The 16,731-nt window shown below is 44.0% G+C and overlaps 1 protein-coding gene across 2 annotated transcripts; it reads right to left on the bottom strand.

The window, feature by feature from the left end:
- Positions 1-862: 862 nt before the first annotated feature.
- mamdc2a (MAM domain containing 2a) lies at positions 863-16,731 on the bottom strand. 2 transcript variants are annotated; one of them, XM_037483321.2, is made up of 14 exons: positions 16,634-16,731; positions 16,012-16,140; positions 12,111-12,361; positions 10,669-10,753; positions 10,460-10,579; positions 9,071-9,327; positions 7,342-7,435; positions 6,950-7,096; positions 6,179-6,444; positions 5,654-5,750; positions 5,310-5,456; positions 4,819-5,078; positions 4,100-4,184; positions 863-4,005 (listed from the first exon to the last, which is right to left on the bottom strand). In XM_037483321.2, exons 1-14 carry the CDS (start codon positions 16,659-16,661, stop codon positions 3,944-3,946), a joined length of 2,028 nt encoding a protein of 675 aa, XP_037339218.2. In that variant the 5' UTR covers positions 16,662-16,731; the 3' UTR covers positions 863-3,943. The 2 variants fall into 2 exon arrangements, with proteins under 2 accessions (XP_037339218.2, XP_062418304.1); XM_062562320.1 differs by lacking the exons at positions 863-4,005; positions 4,100-4,184 and having other exon boundaries at positions 4,885-5,078; positions 5,314-5,456.

Below are 16,731 nucleotides of genomic sequence, written 5' to 3'. Positions count from 1 at the left end.
ACACAAATTCTTCTGTTCTCCTCAGTCTTTTCTGCCACACACAATCCTCAAGTATCATCATGTATCATCATCATCATGCACAAGGTTACTTTAGTAATATTACTTACTCCATCATTTCAGAAATGGTGAAATAGAGAAAGAATAAAGGTCATTCAAATGCTCACACGCCTGGGTTTGAAGCTCATCATGAGTGTTGCTGTGAAGTGGGAATTGACTTCCCTCAATGGCACAATAGACACAGAACAAAAATATCAACTCTAAAGGGGACACCCGAAAGGTCGCTTTTCAAATGGCTGTTATTATTCCACCATTATTTGATTTGCAGATGAAGTTGGGACAGCTGCTCATCCATCGATAGGCTGACAAACAGAGACAGACTCACTCACATTCACACGTCAGGCCAAGTTTAAGTCCTCCATTGATAAGCTGCATGTCAGCCTGTCGTCCTGAAATCCACCTGGGGGGAGGCTTCCAGGGGGCCTCAGGGCATTTTCCTTCTTTTTTTTTTCTGGTTGGTGTCCCAGCCGTGAGATGCCTCTCTCCTCGCTTTCTTCCACCTAACCCCTAACCCTGGCCAGGGTAAAAACAAGTGAACTATTTTAACCATCAGAGGGGGCTCTTCCCTAACTGTTGAACAAGAGTCTCTGAGTCTCTTTTTCAACAGACCTCTGTTTGTTCTCGCTATTGGTTTGGCTATGAAAAGGACATTTTGATGAGTTCACTATCTCCCTTCTAAAGATTAATAGCGTATTAAAAACCTGGCTTGTTACAAAATTATTCCTATCCACACACACACACACACACACACACAATTTAACTGTAAATCTGTCATCTGAGACAGAAACCTGAAGCTCGTCTGTTTTGAACATGATCATGATCTATATCTTTATTTTTTCATGCCCCATTTGCATTTGCTTTCGGTTTGGACTTTTGGTCCGGTTCCTTTCTGGCTTCCTACACCTTCTCCATTCCACTTCCACTGTACAGGTGCCTCCGTGTGGCAGATCTGCCATGTTAAGTACCGGCCAAAAGCAGTAAGTGGGTTAAACACATCACATCTATTACTCTGTATGACCCATCGTAGTTTGGTGCGGTCACACGTACAGATATTTATTGTAAAGAAGAAGAAGAAAAAGTAACCGTAAGTCAATCCCACAGTGGGAGTACAGTACAGTCGTTAACCACTTAAAGGTTGTGGATCAAATGTCTAGAAAACGGCAGACGCCACCAAGCTGCTCTTTGGCATCAGAGTTCAAAATGAAAAATAAATGCCACCAAAGAGGCTCGGGAGTATTCTTTTTCCGAAAGATGCTGCTAAGAAACCATGTTTACAAGTCATAGAAGTTCCTGGATTCTGAAATGGGAGTTGGACTTGAATGATGCCTCTGTGTTTACACCCTACTCCTAAAAGAAGGGCGTGGCATTCTTCACTGCGGCTGCACTGAATCGGGTGGCAGCCTCTGACTGTGGGCTGCGACACACTGCAGACGTTGCCCTTTGGCTACACTCAAATTTAAATTTGAAATAAGATAAACTTTGACAGGGCCTGGGTTCCAGGAATCTTTAAACCTCCAGTTTTACAATAAAACCCTGAAGTCTTTGCCTATATTGTGTGCATGTGGGTCTTTACCTCGTTTCATGTACTCACCAGTCGTGACATGATGTGATGTAATGTGATGTAAAAGCGTGAACCATGTGATCGGTAGTCAGGCTACGAAACATAGCCCCATAGCGACGCTGTCGTGTGAGTCTCATCCGGGCACATCAGTCTCAGGTAGATATCCAGAAACGGGCTTTTTCAGTAACGTATGTAAAATATAAGTCAAAAGTACTACTACGTTAACACAATTTTATTCAATGTCAAACCGAATGATTTTGTCTATGTAGTTTGCCTTTTTATTTACACATTGTATATATCCTGCAAGTAACATAGAGACCTGATAGAAAAGAAAAGAATGTCAAATAACAGAAAAGAACAGGCTTCAAAACATGATCTGGTTTGACTGCCGTAAAAAGCTCATCGGGCGTCACATGTTGTCGTGGTCCATGAGATGAATGAATCCACACATGAATAGAAGCAAACACAAACACAAACCTGGCTTGGTTTGCTCAAGAAATGTTTACAAACGGTTAGTTATGATAGAAATGAAGACTTAGGATTACTACATTGAACTTATATTATTGGTTGACCATCCAAATATTTGGCCTTTTTAATATTTTTGATGTTCTCCCTGAGGAATGATTTGAGAGTTACCAAAAATATTGTCGTGGAGCACTGAGAAGCACTCTACGCTACACAAAGACCTCCGGTTGTAAAGAGGGAAGACAAAGTTTTAATGTCTTAAGCTTGCATTTTCTTCAATGTCCATCAGGGGGCGACTCCTCTGGTTACAAGAGGAAGTCTGGTTGTATTAAATGACTCTTCTTCTCTCGATTAATTCCTTCTGGACACAAACTAAACATGAGTTGATGTCTCAATCTCTAGTTTCAAATCCACAGCACAATGTTTGTTGAGTTAATTATGGTAAATTTAGAGTCATAAATAAACCATAAAGCAAGCTATGCTTTAGGGCGGGGCTACCTCTCTTTCTGGTGGATTACCGTGTTTTTGTTGTGTTGCTGGTTTTAAAAAAAACAAGATGGCAGCAACAGGAGGGTTCAAGTGACGGATTCATGCACTTTGGTGTCAATAGAATTGTGAGAAAAGCAAGAAATAATGTCAAGTCGTCAGTAGAGAAGCACACAGTATGTAGTCAGGTTCCAGACCTCTGGATTACTGCTCACACCTCCACATTCAGTGTGGCTGACAGCTGCAGTGGTGCCCAGCAGAACTAAAGATTAAAGATTAGTAGCATGATTGGCTGAAAAGTCCACAGGGATGTTACAATACCAAATAACTGGGCACTGATTAAATCCCCTGGGAAGGTTTCCAGCACCTCCCCAAATCCATGCCTTGAGAAGATACTGATACACTGGATTTACCAAAAACAAAAGTGACAATATCTGATTGGGGCTTAAGACTGATGCTGGACTCGTATCCTTTGTCACAGTGGAACTAACGTAATACGACTTGTGTGGAATCTGATGAAAAAACACCACCAAAACACCCGTGGACCTATTGTGAGACGGGAATCCAATCCATGTGTACATTGAAACATTGGATACTACAAAACAAATAAAAACAGGACAGAAGTAAACAAACAATTGTGGAAAAAAGGCAAAAAATGAAAGGACTATTACTAGTACTGCCTGCTTGCGTTTTGGAGGCCAAACAAGTGTCCGTTGCCGCTGCCTGGTGTGTTTTTTTACCATTAATGTGTCCATGGTGTTGTCTAGTGGCCGTGTGCTTTGTTTTCCTCCCACACAAACCACATCTACGCACCACTTCTATGCACTCTGGTTTTACTTTTTGTTTTTCTTTCCTACAGATTTTTTTATCCTGAGTCTTTAAACCACATTTAGGAACTACGACCTCTCTGAGCAGCTTTTAGGGAGGTTGGCCACATTCCCTCTCATTAAAATATCCAAACCAATAATAAATGTATCTACTATCGCATTTTATTTTTATTGTAGCCTGACATGTCTTCTTCGCCTGTTGCAGTGTTAAACACAGCACTGACACGGACCTTTATCACCATGAACACAGAAACTGTTGATTTCGTTTGGCTCCAAATGCTCACTAGAGAACTGAATGTTGATTCATTGGCGCTAACAATACTCCCCAGAAAATACACAGTTTGCTTTGAGGAACATTTCGTAGCAACTATACTGACAAGCGGTTTAGGGGACTAAAATAAAATAAATCCTGTGCCAAATAAATGGCAAATATTTGCACAACCTTTCTTTCGTGCAGTGTTGACTGGCCTTAACACCGGCCTGTCGTTGCGTATTTGAGTGATGAGTGTGAGGTGCAACGATTGTGAGATTGAACGTCCCGGCCGTCTCATTTCTCAATCTCATTGAAATACTCGGAGAAGCCCGAGTACGGAGTGACGTCGGCGGGATCTGAGGAGGAGGGAGAGACGCGACAGATGTTATGCTTCTCTTGTGCACTGCAGCGCTGTGTCTGCATGAGAGTCAAATGAGGGTTAACGCTAACCTTCACAAGGCCCCCTTTGGAAATGGATGTCATCGATGGCGATATCGCTCCGCAGTGTCGGGCCCCGGATGGCTTCGAATACAATCTGCAGGAAAGACGCAACCAGGTGATGCTGAGGGGGACGTCCATCATGTCAAACAGTGTGCAAGACCATTTTAACCTGTATTTGTATTTAAAGTTTGCACTTAAATTGCAAGGGCGTAACCATGGACATTGGGGGTGGGGGGGGGTGGGGGGGGGGTCCAAATGAATAAACCTTCCCTTTTTCCTGTTAAGTGCATTGCCTACAATTCGATATTTATTAATGAGAATTGCACATTTAGAACAGAGTTAGACATAACAAGAGACCGACCCATCGACAGGGTTCATAAACGGAGAACATACATTTTACATATTTTCTGCTGTATGTTGGGGGGGACACGACCCCCCAAAGAATGCGTGGTTACGCCCGTGCTTAAATGTGTCTTTTTCACCAGCACACTAAATGACGTGACTGCTGTTATGTAACAGATCACTGCTGGTGTGGACATTGGCACTTTTTAGAGTGGCTCCACTGTTTGTCCACCGATATGTAATGAAACAAAGAGTTTAAGCCTCGGAACAGGTTGATCAATGACAAGCTAACAGCTAATCATTCATTCAGGTGAGGATGGAGACGAGGAAAACATTCCCCAAGGAGCCGGTCTGTGACTCCCCTAACCCACCCCCAGCTGACGCACCTGGTGTCGGACGTCGCAGTGGTAGTCCGCCATGGCCCTCATCCAGCTGACGCTCTGCTCGCCGCGGCTTCGCCACAGCAGAGTGTCGCGTTGTCCGTCGGCGCGGCGCAGGAGCACGCTCAGTATGCCGGTGCCGGAGCCGTACATGTGGTGGTAAAAGACCAGGCACTGAGGGGACGAAGAGCCCCGGAGGTCAGAGGTCAGCAGTCGGGCCTTGTCACCTGGACGCATGAGGGACGCCTCGATGTACATGAAGTAGCCTGGGGGAGGAAGGAGAAAGACACGGTGTGGGACTTGAAGAACAGGAGACTGAGTACATGAAGCATGCAACAAAAACTAACACACCTACTCACATGTTTAGACATCTTACAAGAATTATAGGGAAAATGAGATGACGCTTTCATCCACACCCGCTTCCATCCAGTCGGGGGCGGTGGGGGTTGCGATCTTTCCGATGAATGAACAAAGCAACGCATGAGGAAATGACTCACCCACCCCAGTAGTGTGGTCTCCTCGGGGTCCTGTAAAAGAGGTCGGGGTGTGTCCTCGGGTTCTCAGCCAGTCGGCTTTGTCTTCTCTCTTGTCCTGGATGTAGCCGCAGACTCCACCTTCAAAGTCACACTGGCCCGGGAGGGAGCCTGAGGAGCGAGATGGACAATTAAAGTGGGACACTTCAGGCTGGATTTATTATTGAAATGGCTTCAAAGAGGCTTCTGACAACAACAGTTGTCAGTGTATTACATTAATTTACATTACATGTCATTTGGCTGACGCTTTTATCCAAAGCGACTTCCAACAAGTGCATTTCAACCACATGTCCTCGCAAGCCTTTTACCTGCTGTCATTTGACAGTCCCCCAGGCTGACTGTGATGTCATCGATGGCAGCCAGGCCACATTCCCAGAAGTTCTTACATATACTGACAAACACTACCTGGGAAACACAAGAAAAGACTGAGACGGCCATTCAGCCATTTATCCACGTATTACTCTTGTCCATCCATCAGTCCATCTATCCTTCCAAAATCATCCATCCACTCCATCGATCAATCCATCCTTGCTTTTATCTCTCCATCCATCCAAAAACAATCCATCCATCCTTTTCGTCCACCAATCCATCGTCATCCATCATTGATTTATCCATCCATCCGGCAAGCCATTCATCCATCCAAATTCATCCATCCACTCCATTGACATTTAGGAATCCATCTGTTCATCATTCCCATCATCCATTTCTTCAACAATCCATCCACCCTTCTGTTTAGCAATCCATCCATCCATATTCATCTATTGTCCATCCATCCAACCGTTCATCTATTGAGTCTTCACCCTTCTTCCACATACATCACCCATGTTTCACACCTTGGTGAACATTGGCTTCATGTAGGTGATCTCCACCTCAGTCCATACAGCCCTGGAAGTGTCGGTCAGGCTCCACACCTTCTCCTGGGCCACATTGTTCTCGTCATAAATGTAGAGAAACAGAGCATTGTCTACTTTCCTAAAGCCATGCAGCAGGTAGTAGAACCTCAGGCAGTATTTGTGGTTGCCTGGTAACAAAGGACCGTGAAGCCGACCCACATAGCCGGGCTGCAAAGTAAAACGTGTGTTTGCCACGAGGAAACCTCCTAAGAGAGATGGGAGGAAGATCATGATTAACAACAGAGGTGGTCAGTGGGACAATGTGCAAAGGAAACCAAGCCGCCCCTCAGAAGGCGCAGAGTTGGGAAACCAATCGTATTGCTTAGAGGGCAAGCAAAGTTAGTGCTGAAGTGCCTTCAACTTTGTTTATTTGTAGTGGCTTTACCGGTGACACCATTGATTGTATAGATGTCTCTGAACAATTTGCCCACTTCTCTCTTGATTTATTACCTCGGTAAACATTGTACACATGAGATTACGGCCTCAGTTGAAAGTTTCAAGGCAAAACCGCATGATTGTTTCAAAATGATGTTGCAAAGTATGTATATTCGATTTGAAACGATTGTTTCCAAAATCCACAATTTAGAACTTTGTAGTCCATTTTAAATCATAAATCTTGACACGGTTAGCGTTCATGTAAAAAAACAAACCCAAAAAGTATTGCTGTGAAAAACCGACCGGACAGCTAGAATCATGTCTTGGGTGACTCGCCTGTTCCTGTGGTATGGTCTCCTGTCCTGTAGGCATTAGGCTTTACTGACATGATGCTCCACACCTTACTCTCTGTCCACTCCTGATGGTACAGACACAGCCCATTCTCAAAGTCACAGTTGGCTATGGAGGGGTCAACGGTTGGTTCTGGGACACAAAACGCAACATCTTTAATAACAGAGGTCAGGGATGTGAAAAGTATTTATATTTTAACAAACTTTTCAAAGAAGGCGAGTTTGGAGCAAATAAACTATGTGTAAATCAAAATCTGGTCAGAAGTTGGCGGTCTCGGCTAGGCCTTATGCTGGCTCTGTCTATTATTCCTGAAAATGTCCAATTAAAACGAAAGGCCATGATATCGACATTGTCAACATTTACTGCGCTAAAATCACCTGTGTCAGTGTGGCAAAATTCAGGAGAAAAGGAGATGTCATCTATTGCCACGTATCCCCCTCTGGCACCGTTGAAGGCCACCTCAAACACCACCTGGCACCAAACATAGAAATAAACAGCGACCACAACGATGGGCAACGAGCAATGGGCAACGATGATGTATGACTGCAATCACCGCATACATCCAAGGCTCGTACTGCTCCCTCACCAGCAGCCAGTATAGACTGGCTGTCACTGTCAGAGGAGTCCTAGACTCTATCGGATGTGTATCAGCTGGACCCTCTCAGCCAATAAGCACAACCCTCTTCGCTAGCCTAATCAGCTGTTGCCGTCTCCTTTAAGTGTGCCGTACCACCCGGGCCTCTAGCGCCCTGCTGGCGTGAATTCTGTTTAACTAATACCTCCAGCATAATAAATGTAAACTACTAATTATTCCATTTTATTTCCTGATTGAAATATGGTGACACCTGTAGAGGCCATACAGTGACATCAGTGTTGGGTATATCCAGAAACATGGGTTAGTCGGCCAAATGTGTTGCCTGATGGAAAAGCTCTGTACGACTCTTGGCTTGGATGAGCCAGCTGGTAACGTTATGCAAGCTTTTTTCCACAGTCGCAGCAGTCTAGTCTGAAAGCACAAGGAGAGGAAACAGAGGAGTCATGGAGAAGGGCCGTTTGACAGGGCGGTGGAAAGTCACTGAGTGCTTCCATCCACTCGGCTGCACACACAACACTCAGTGGAGTATGGCTTCCTATTTGTCTTCCTTTCTTGATATGATCTTTTTACAGTTTGACATGAAAACCAACCAATTAGATGGAAATGCTAACTGGAGCAGTCCAAAGCCACATTTAAAGAACTACTCTGTCATGAAAATGTAAAATCCCCCCCCTCCAAAAGGTTCTCTGCTCCACTGTGGAATAGACTAAGGCAATGGTTGTCACCGAGGGACATACCTGGACCATCAAACGGCCTCCAGATAGAAGAAACTATTTTTCATGATGGAGACGTCATCAAACTGATGTGTTTTTGCCATCTGCAACATAAAGCCCTTTAACGGTTTCCATGAACAGTACTGTATTATGTTCATAGTTGTTGGTCAACAAGTTGTCTTGCGGAAAGCTTGCCGGAGGGAAGCTGCAGACAAGAGACATGACTCCTGTTATGGTGATGCATGTGTGGGCTCAGTCTCTGATTCTACACCAGAATGTGCAGGGCCAGGTGAAAGTCTTACAGTTTTCCAGCTGCAGCTGTCAGAGGGGCCAACGCACACAGGCTGAGGGAGAGCCTCTTTGGTAACCACAAGAGTCATCAATGCGGAGGCTGCCAAGGGTCAGAACACGGATCTCTGCTGGCTGCAATACGGGTCAGAATCTGTGCAGCGTCAGCTGAGGTTCTGTGGCTGTAAGAAGCCCCCATGGGTCAAGCTCAAACAACCCTGGATCCTTCATTTTCCATGATGCATCCTAAAGGCATCTTTTGTTAGACCCTTCGCATCCTCCCTCCCTGTCAAACCGTAGCTTAACCTTAAAGGTGACATATTAAAACCCTTTAACCACAAGTTCATGTGGTTCTTTGTGGTCTGAAGGATCATGACTAACGGCACCTTTTTCGCCACAGCCACAAGATCTATTGAAGTGGAATCTTCCTAAAATGTCCTCTTTAACCACTATTTCTAAATAAGTATAGGTCTTCTGACTATAACTGTGAATGCTACCTCCAGTACTGACCTCCAGCGGGTGAGGGGCCTTGATATCGACGCTGACTTGAGTCCAGCCAGATGTAGCATACACCCCTGGCCTCCAGATCTCCTCGTAGTGGCCCAGTTGGTCTCTGGTGAAAACCGAAAAGATGTTCCCTCTCTCTTGATCTCTGTTGTAGTAGAAGGACAGGCAGCCGGCTATGGGCACCGTGGTCATGGGCGAAGTCAGCTTGGCTACTTCCTGGAAGTGCTTGGCGTACACAGAGTCCACATACATGTAGTAGCCTGGAACAGTTGAAGACACAGACGAGCAGAACGTTGTGTGCTTGTCCAGTCAGATTTATGCGTGTGGTTTTAGAAATAACATTTTAACTCATTTTTCACCCTGTTCAGTGTTTAGAGGTGAAACAGATGTTGTCTGGACGAACTGCAGTGAGCATTGGCTAGGTCACTTTTTTTAAAGGATGACCTTGAGGTCTTCATCCAAACCAAACAATAGAGCAGTTCATTCCTTTGGCCAGCACAACTTCCTGATTACAGATTCTGTCCCCCGGATCATCAATCCATGTTAACTACACTGCCTTTGTTTGCAGCCCTAACCCTAACCAATGGATTTGGAGTTTAACATCACTAAAAGGTACAACTGCAACTGGCCTCATCAGCCCTGACACGGACCGTCACCCCCCCATATGGACAAGTTACATTCATTTCTTCACCTCAGTCTCTGAGCAGACCCTTGAGAATATATCTCTGTACAGTTGTTTACAGATTTTTAAACCACTTTCTTCATAAAATCTTTTATGTTACTTTTCATATTTTTCGTAATATCTAGTTTATATACATTTGCAATGCATTCCTTAAATCTTTAAAAAATATATACATTTGATGTGCATGTTATGCACCAATACACCAAAAACCTGCTTGTGAACCTGAGTGAGCCTGATTCTGAAAAAATGTACAGAGTAATTAAGTTAACAAAGAAAGAGGAAAACAACAGATGAAAGAAATGTATATATGTACGTTCATATGATGCAGGGCATTTGGTATTTGGTATGTTTGTCCCGAAGCATTGCGTGTTCCTTTAGTCCTTCATATCCTGAGCAGAATAAACCTTCACATCGTGAGCAGAATGAACACTGCACCGCCCGCTCTGTCAGGGGCTGTGAGAAGTTTCTCCTTTTTGAAACTCACAGACCTTGAGAACGAGGATATTTTAGGGTTCAGTTGTGTTGGTTAAGGTTAAGGTACAGGGCAAGGGCAAGGGCAAGGGTTATGTTCAGGGTAATGGTTGGGCTTCGGCTGTTAGTCGTGGTGGTTCACATTGGGGTTAGGGGCTTAGGAATGACTAATATCATGTGTGGGTCCTCACAAAGAAAGAAATACAGCGATGTGTGTGTGTTTGTGAGTGAGTGAATACCTCTCTGGTTATTGTTGTTAGACTGAGGCTCTCTGGCCACACTCCCTCCAACGTACCAGTTGACATTTGGGTTCCAGCTGTTGCTGTAGCCGCACAAGTGATGCTCCTCAAAATTACACTCTGGTAACAGCAACAGCAAAAAACACTCTTTACTCAGCATCACATATAATGTATAAATAAACACACATCAGGCATTATAACACACTGACCCATGCAGTAACCAGGAACAATGTGAATTTCAAAGATGGCCACGCTAGTCCCCGAGCCACGTTCAGGTCGACCCTCCAGCAAAATCTGTGGATGTGAAAAAGAGAAGTTAGCTCTGATCAAATCACATAAAAAGCATCACTATCACCACTGCTGTACCACTTTGTACAATGCACATGTGAGTTTTAGTAGTAACTACTAATATTTATATACAAACATATATACATTCATTTGTACAGGGGGCGCCAAACTACTTTATTGGTCATATCTTTTGTATTTACTCACAGTAAAGCATACAACACTACAACGGAACATGTACTTCAGTAAATGCAATGAGTCCCATTGGACATTACAGAACATTTCCACCACATTAAACACCTCAGGTCAGGTATTTGAGGGCGGGCATTGTGAAGGTTCTATAGACGCCACAGTGCGCGCACAGACACATACACAGACACACACACACACACACCCGTGCATCAAATCTCATTCCACCATATCTCATCACATAACATAACATATGTAAAGTCACACTAATTTGTAAAGGCAGATCTTACTTATTTTTGTACTTTCTTATCTAACTTACAAACTTAAGGAGCTCATACCTACCAAAGACAGACATCACTTGCAGTCAGCGCCTTGCAGCACGCTGGCCAGTGATGTAAGGTTCCTAATCCTAATCAGTCAGCCTTTAAATGTTTGCCATGCATTACCTTACATACCAACATGACTTCTGTTCTGTTTTCCCCTCATAACTCACTTGGCATGTGAGCCTCACCAACCTCGCCACCACCATTACAGCGTTTGGAGTCATCAACATTTGTTATTTTCTCAGATGATGTGTATTTTCTGATAGTTGTTTCCAAAGAAGACTGGATGCAGGAGGCACGAGTTCGCATTGACAATGAGGAAACTGTTTAAATTTAGAAAGTGGCCGAGATGACATCATTGCTTCTCTTACAGCACTTTGGGGCCTTGGCTTCACACACACTCTGTACTTAAGGAGGGTCAGCCTTTTTTAAATTTAGATTGTCTGGCAAGACTTTATTTATACAACACATTACATGTTGTTCTTCTTTCACATGACAAACCAACCACCTTCCTGGAAATATGCGTTACAATAGTGTCATCTGTGATATATACCGTCAACAGAAGGCGATGTCATCTTTGTCACGGTTTTCTTTCTTCTTTCTTTTAAATAAACAGTTGGAGATGCCATGTAAAGGATCTATTATCTAATTAAAAAACAATGACTACAAATACATTGTCACTACGCCCATAACACATGACCTTAATCTGGATATATAGCAGGAGTTCTTATGACCACTTTCAAGATCTTCAGCACATGGGGGTAAGAAATACTGTCATGCCAACTACATCTGATAGATCACTGATATGCAATAGAGCAGCAAATTCAACGTCACACGGACTTAACTACTCCTACCTGGTAAGGGGTCGTGGTGTTTGCCAGATCTACGCTGGCAATGAGCCAGCTGTCAGAGGCTCTGCTGGCCGTCCACAAAGGATAGTCAAAATTATCTCCATCGGGTCTGAGGTGGAGCTGCAGGGAACCTCCTCCGGTGATCTGGTACACCAGCCGCACGCAGCTCCAGTCCTCCTGCTCCAGGAGCGGACTGACTAGAACCGCCTGGTCCTGGTTGTTTAAGGAGGCCGAGTCCACCGTTATCAAATGCCCTGTGACAACATGAGCAAAAAACACGTCAAATTCACGGGTTTATCAATGGAAGGACGTCTGCTTATGTTGCGGGTGTGTATTTTTTAAATTTTCTGAATGTATACGATGCTACCACTTAAATAAAACAAATGTCGATAGACCTAGGGTGAGATCAAATGGTCGTATAATATTTTACAATAGTAACATTATCATGACATATAGAAGAGACTCATATTTTTAGCCTTAGGGCAACACAAAGTCATTGTAATAGAATAGATAGCGCCATGAAACTTCCCGAGTTGCTGACTTACCTTAAGACAATATTGTTATAATAATCTTCATTAAATGTTATAATTGAATATGCTAAAGAGGCATTATCTAATGCATCTTCTGGAAATCGACAAATGCAAAAAAAACTAAATGGATGATTTCTTCCCAATAGCCCAAAATCTTTAGTCTTTTGTTAACTCTGCTTCACTCGTTGTGACACTGTGTGTCACTTCTAAACTGGAAAGAGACAATGATGTTTGTTCTGAAATAGATCGGTGGCTGCAACTTTAAAATCCGTCACAGCACAGTCGTTTTTACCCATCAGCCATTCTGAATAAACATGTTTTATTATTTAGTTGGATGGAGCTGGATGCAGTGCCATCACTTCTTTACTCTGGTTGGGGAGGGGGAGCTGCAGTCGTTTTTGAAAAGCCTTATTTGGTCAAATGAGGTTCAACGGCAATCTTAAAAGAGCAGGACAGAGTAGACACAGTCCAACCAGTACTGATGTACCTTAGAGACGCATCTGATAATCAAAAGCTTTTTCTTAGTGCTGAGTCAGGGAGTCATTTTCCTGTTTTGGTTGAGGAGTGCAAGGTCAGAGGGCAAGCAGGATGTGCCGAGCAGGCAGACACAAGTCTGACAAGGATGGAGGTTAGAGACACACCAGAGCACCCTACAACACACACACACACACACACACACACACGTGTTGTTCGTTATGTTTACCCCCATCCGGGCTTCACATTTTTGAACACGTTCGTTCAATGCAGTCGTTCGCTCCTTCTTCTTTTTTCCATTCCAACGTATCTCTTTCACCTGAAGTCAATAAGGTGCAAATCACCTTCCACCGAGCCGTCTTTTTTTTTTATTAGCCGTTTTAAAGTCGCAGTTGAGTTATGTAAATCGTCAGAGTGCTCGAGTAGATGGAAATCTAGAGAAGCACACAGGACCAAAGACATGTTAGCAGAGCAATGGGCCGCTGTGGAAAACACAGAGTCCGATCCTAAGTACCTAAAGTAGTCAATAACACTTTAAGTGCGCCCTTTATTTATCTCTGACTGAGAACTGCAGCATCAACCAGTGAGTCTACTTGTGTTGGTGTGACTTTGATTAGTTTGGAGTCACAAGGATGCAACATTTCCGGTAACACGCCCTTCTACTTTTGAAATGAAAGTGATCGGAGAAGTAAGCAATGAACATTCAAAACAAGTATCCTATAACTTATTTGCCATTAGTGTTCTATCTCCATTTGATCTACACTTACTTGTAATAAAGTATGATATGCTGACTCAATGTCAAGGAACTTATTCTGATAAAAGAAAGAAAGACAGAAACTACCCTTTTAAGTGTAACTTCTGCTATAAAATGATGGGGGAGGAGAGGAGGAGAGAGCGGAGGGGCAGGGGAAAGGGATGGAGGGGGGCTGAAAGCAGAGGAGTCAGAAAGCCTGGTGGTCTGAGGCCCCTGACAGCTCTCCCTCTCACTCCATCTGTCCCCTTCTCTCTGTTTATCCTCACGTCTCTGTCCCTCATGTCTCTGTTTAGAGGACATAATGAATCCACCCCGGTTTTAACCTCAAAACGCAGCCCTTAGGTTCTCGTTTCCACCGCGGCCTCACCGCAGCACCAAAGGGTTGCCACGGCAACCAAACAGTAAAACACCGCCGCGGTCCCATCGCCTTTTTGTGAACCTATTCATTGCCACGGCGGGTGTAGTCTCGGCCCGTTTTTTGGCGTTTTGGGGGCGAAGCTCTTTTTTGGTGTCACACGTACGACAGTGAAGGCGCTCCGGGGCGAGGAGAGAAGGCTGCGCCGCCACTTATCTTCACGGCGGGGAACGTAAACTGTGCAGACGGACTCTGATAAACACAGGAGGCTCTGTGGCGGGGCACACGCGGCGTGAGCAGTCAGTGGAAAACAATGCGGGGGGGGGGGGGGGGGGGGGGGGCGATGTGTTTGCTTGCGCGTTTCCCAGGGCGCGTTTCACAGGGCAAAGCCGTCGTGAATCAGCTCGTCTTACAGCAGGGAGTCACCTCACTCAAATACTGATATAAATCCCAATGGCAGGTCAACTTTAACAGTTGTTTAAGAGCTGGTTTATTATCTGGAAAAAGAAATCCAAGAAACTGATGACATTATGAAAAACTGATTTGTTTGAATTTTACAGATAAGATGAAGTTGTAACTATGAAACAACGTCATAATACTGTGAAAATAGAGTTGTGTTACAAAGTTACTAAATATTTAGTATTTTAGTTTGTAGTAGGGGACACATTAATAACTTCCTCGGTGGTTTCACAGTCTTGTGTCAAGTATTCGTAAATGTGTAAACCTTCATCTTTTGTCTCGTAGCACACAAAAGGTTGAAACTAGGGCAGAGCCTTGGTTCCCGCCGGCCTCCACAGCTATCCGGCAATATTTCGGTTTGGCATTCCAGTGTGTTTGACCCATAAAAGAGCCTCAGCACCGCCGCACTGCAACTGGCTAATGACAGGCTCGTACCGCAGGCTGCGCTTGTAGTGTTAAATATAACTGCACTACATTTATTAGAGAGCAGGAGAAGAAAGAAAAATAAAAGGTTTGGAGAAAGTTGGTAGGCGTGCTGTAAAAAACACAGAGATGGTACTGTTTGACCACAATCGGACCCTGTGTTAAGACAATGTCAATGAAACGTAACACTTCCTTGCACCTTTGAAACTAAAAGTTTTACTAAGTGAGGTACACATGGCGTCCACTGATTGGGAAAAGTTACTGAGTGAGAAAAGCACCTTTAAGCAGAAGGTGAACGGAGCACAGGTCCTGTTCACACTTCAAACAGCAGGTAAACATGTGCTCTCTGGGCCGGACTAAGGGCTACATTCATCATACTATATTTCATCTGTGGGCACAAGGTCACAACGTCTAAATATTGTTGGCTATGATTGTTGGCTAATAATCAGATAATGTTTGTCTCAGCACAATCAATGACTTTAGAGATGAACTCAGGAGAAGTTGAATGTCAAAGATGTGCAGCTCTCACCCTCAACCGATCGAGAGCAGACGATTGGTCCGTAGCCAACACTTCGGGGTTCCCCCAGAGAGTCACTTTTCAACATATAACACGTCATCTTGGACGGCACATCGGTTTCCGGTTGTTAAAGGCTTAGTGTCTTTTCAAAATAAACTTCCAAAGAAGATTTACTTTAGCAACAAAACTCATTGAAATAAGTATATTTGTTCGATAAAATAGGTAAGCTTGTTAAGTAACTGGCTCGTTTTAAGTTGGGAGGCTGCACAACAAAACAAAGGTAAAATAAGTAAACATTGAATTGGATTCAAACGGGACCTGTTTCCTGCACTAACTCATCTGTTTGTTGAGTATTCCGAGCATGTTTATTTCTGTCAATAATACCTTAGTACCTTCTTCATTCATGCTCCAGCTGCCGTACTCTGGGTCTGACGTGTAGCCGCAGGTGCCCAGCTCAAAGTTGCAGGTCCCGGGCAGCAGCTGGTGCTGCACCCCGAGGACCGGGCAGAGCAGCAGCAGCCCTGCAGGGTGGACCCCCAAAAGGAGGAGCATCCGTGAGTTCAGCTTCGCTTTCATGCACGTCTAACACACAGGTGTAGCAGGTAGACTTATACACATGGTAGAAACCCTCATGCAGTTTCCCCAGCTGATTACTTACATTAAGATGATAAGCTCACGTATTACACATTTTCTTACAGTGTATGATTAAATATGCCAAAGAGGCCTTCCATTATTAATGATGTGTTCATTTGCATATATATTACCAAAGTACAAACCTCAACTCTGGCTAAAATTTGGATATTTCATCATCAGCATCATTCAATAATCTGAACACTGCCATACAAACAAACACTTTCGTCATAATAAGTAATAAGTAATAAAATACTTGTGTAAAAGAATAAACCAATAGATATGGACATTAAACCAGATGATTACACGAATGCAATGTTCTTTTGTATGTTCCCTTCAATCGTCATGCTTAAATATAGATGTTTAAAAATAGAAGATATCTACCGTGCAGGGCGAGGCGCGCGCCGCTCATCTTGTCCGTGAGCGCGATCCCTCTGTAGGTCGAGTCCTCCGTTACCGACCGGGTCCCCGTTAGATTCCCC

The sequence above is a fragment of the Pungitius pungitius genome, chromosome 5, assembly GCF_949316345.1.
Source record: "Pungitius pungitius chromosome 5, fPunPun2.1, whole genome shotgun sequence".
Taxonomy (NCBI): Eukaryota; Metazoa; Chordata; class Actinopteri; order Perciformes; family Gasterosteidae; genus Pungitius; species Pungitius pungitius.
This window is presented reverse-complemented; position numbering and strand designations above follow the sequence as displayed.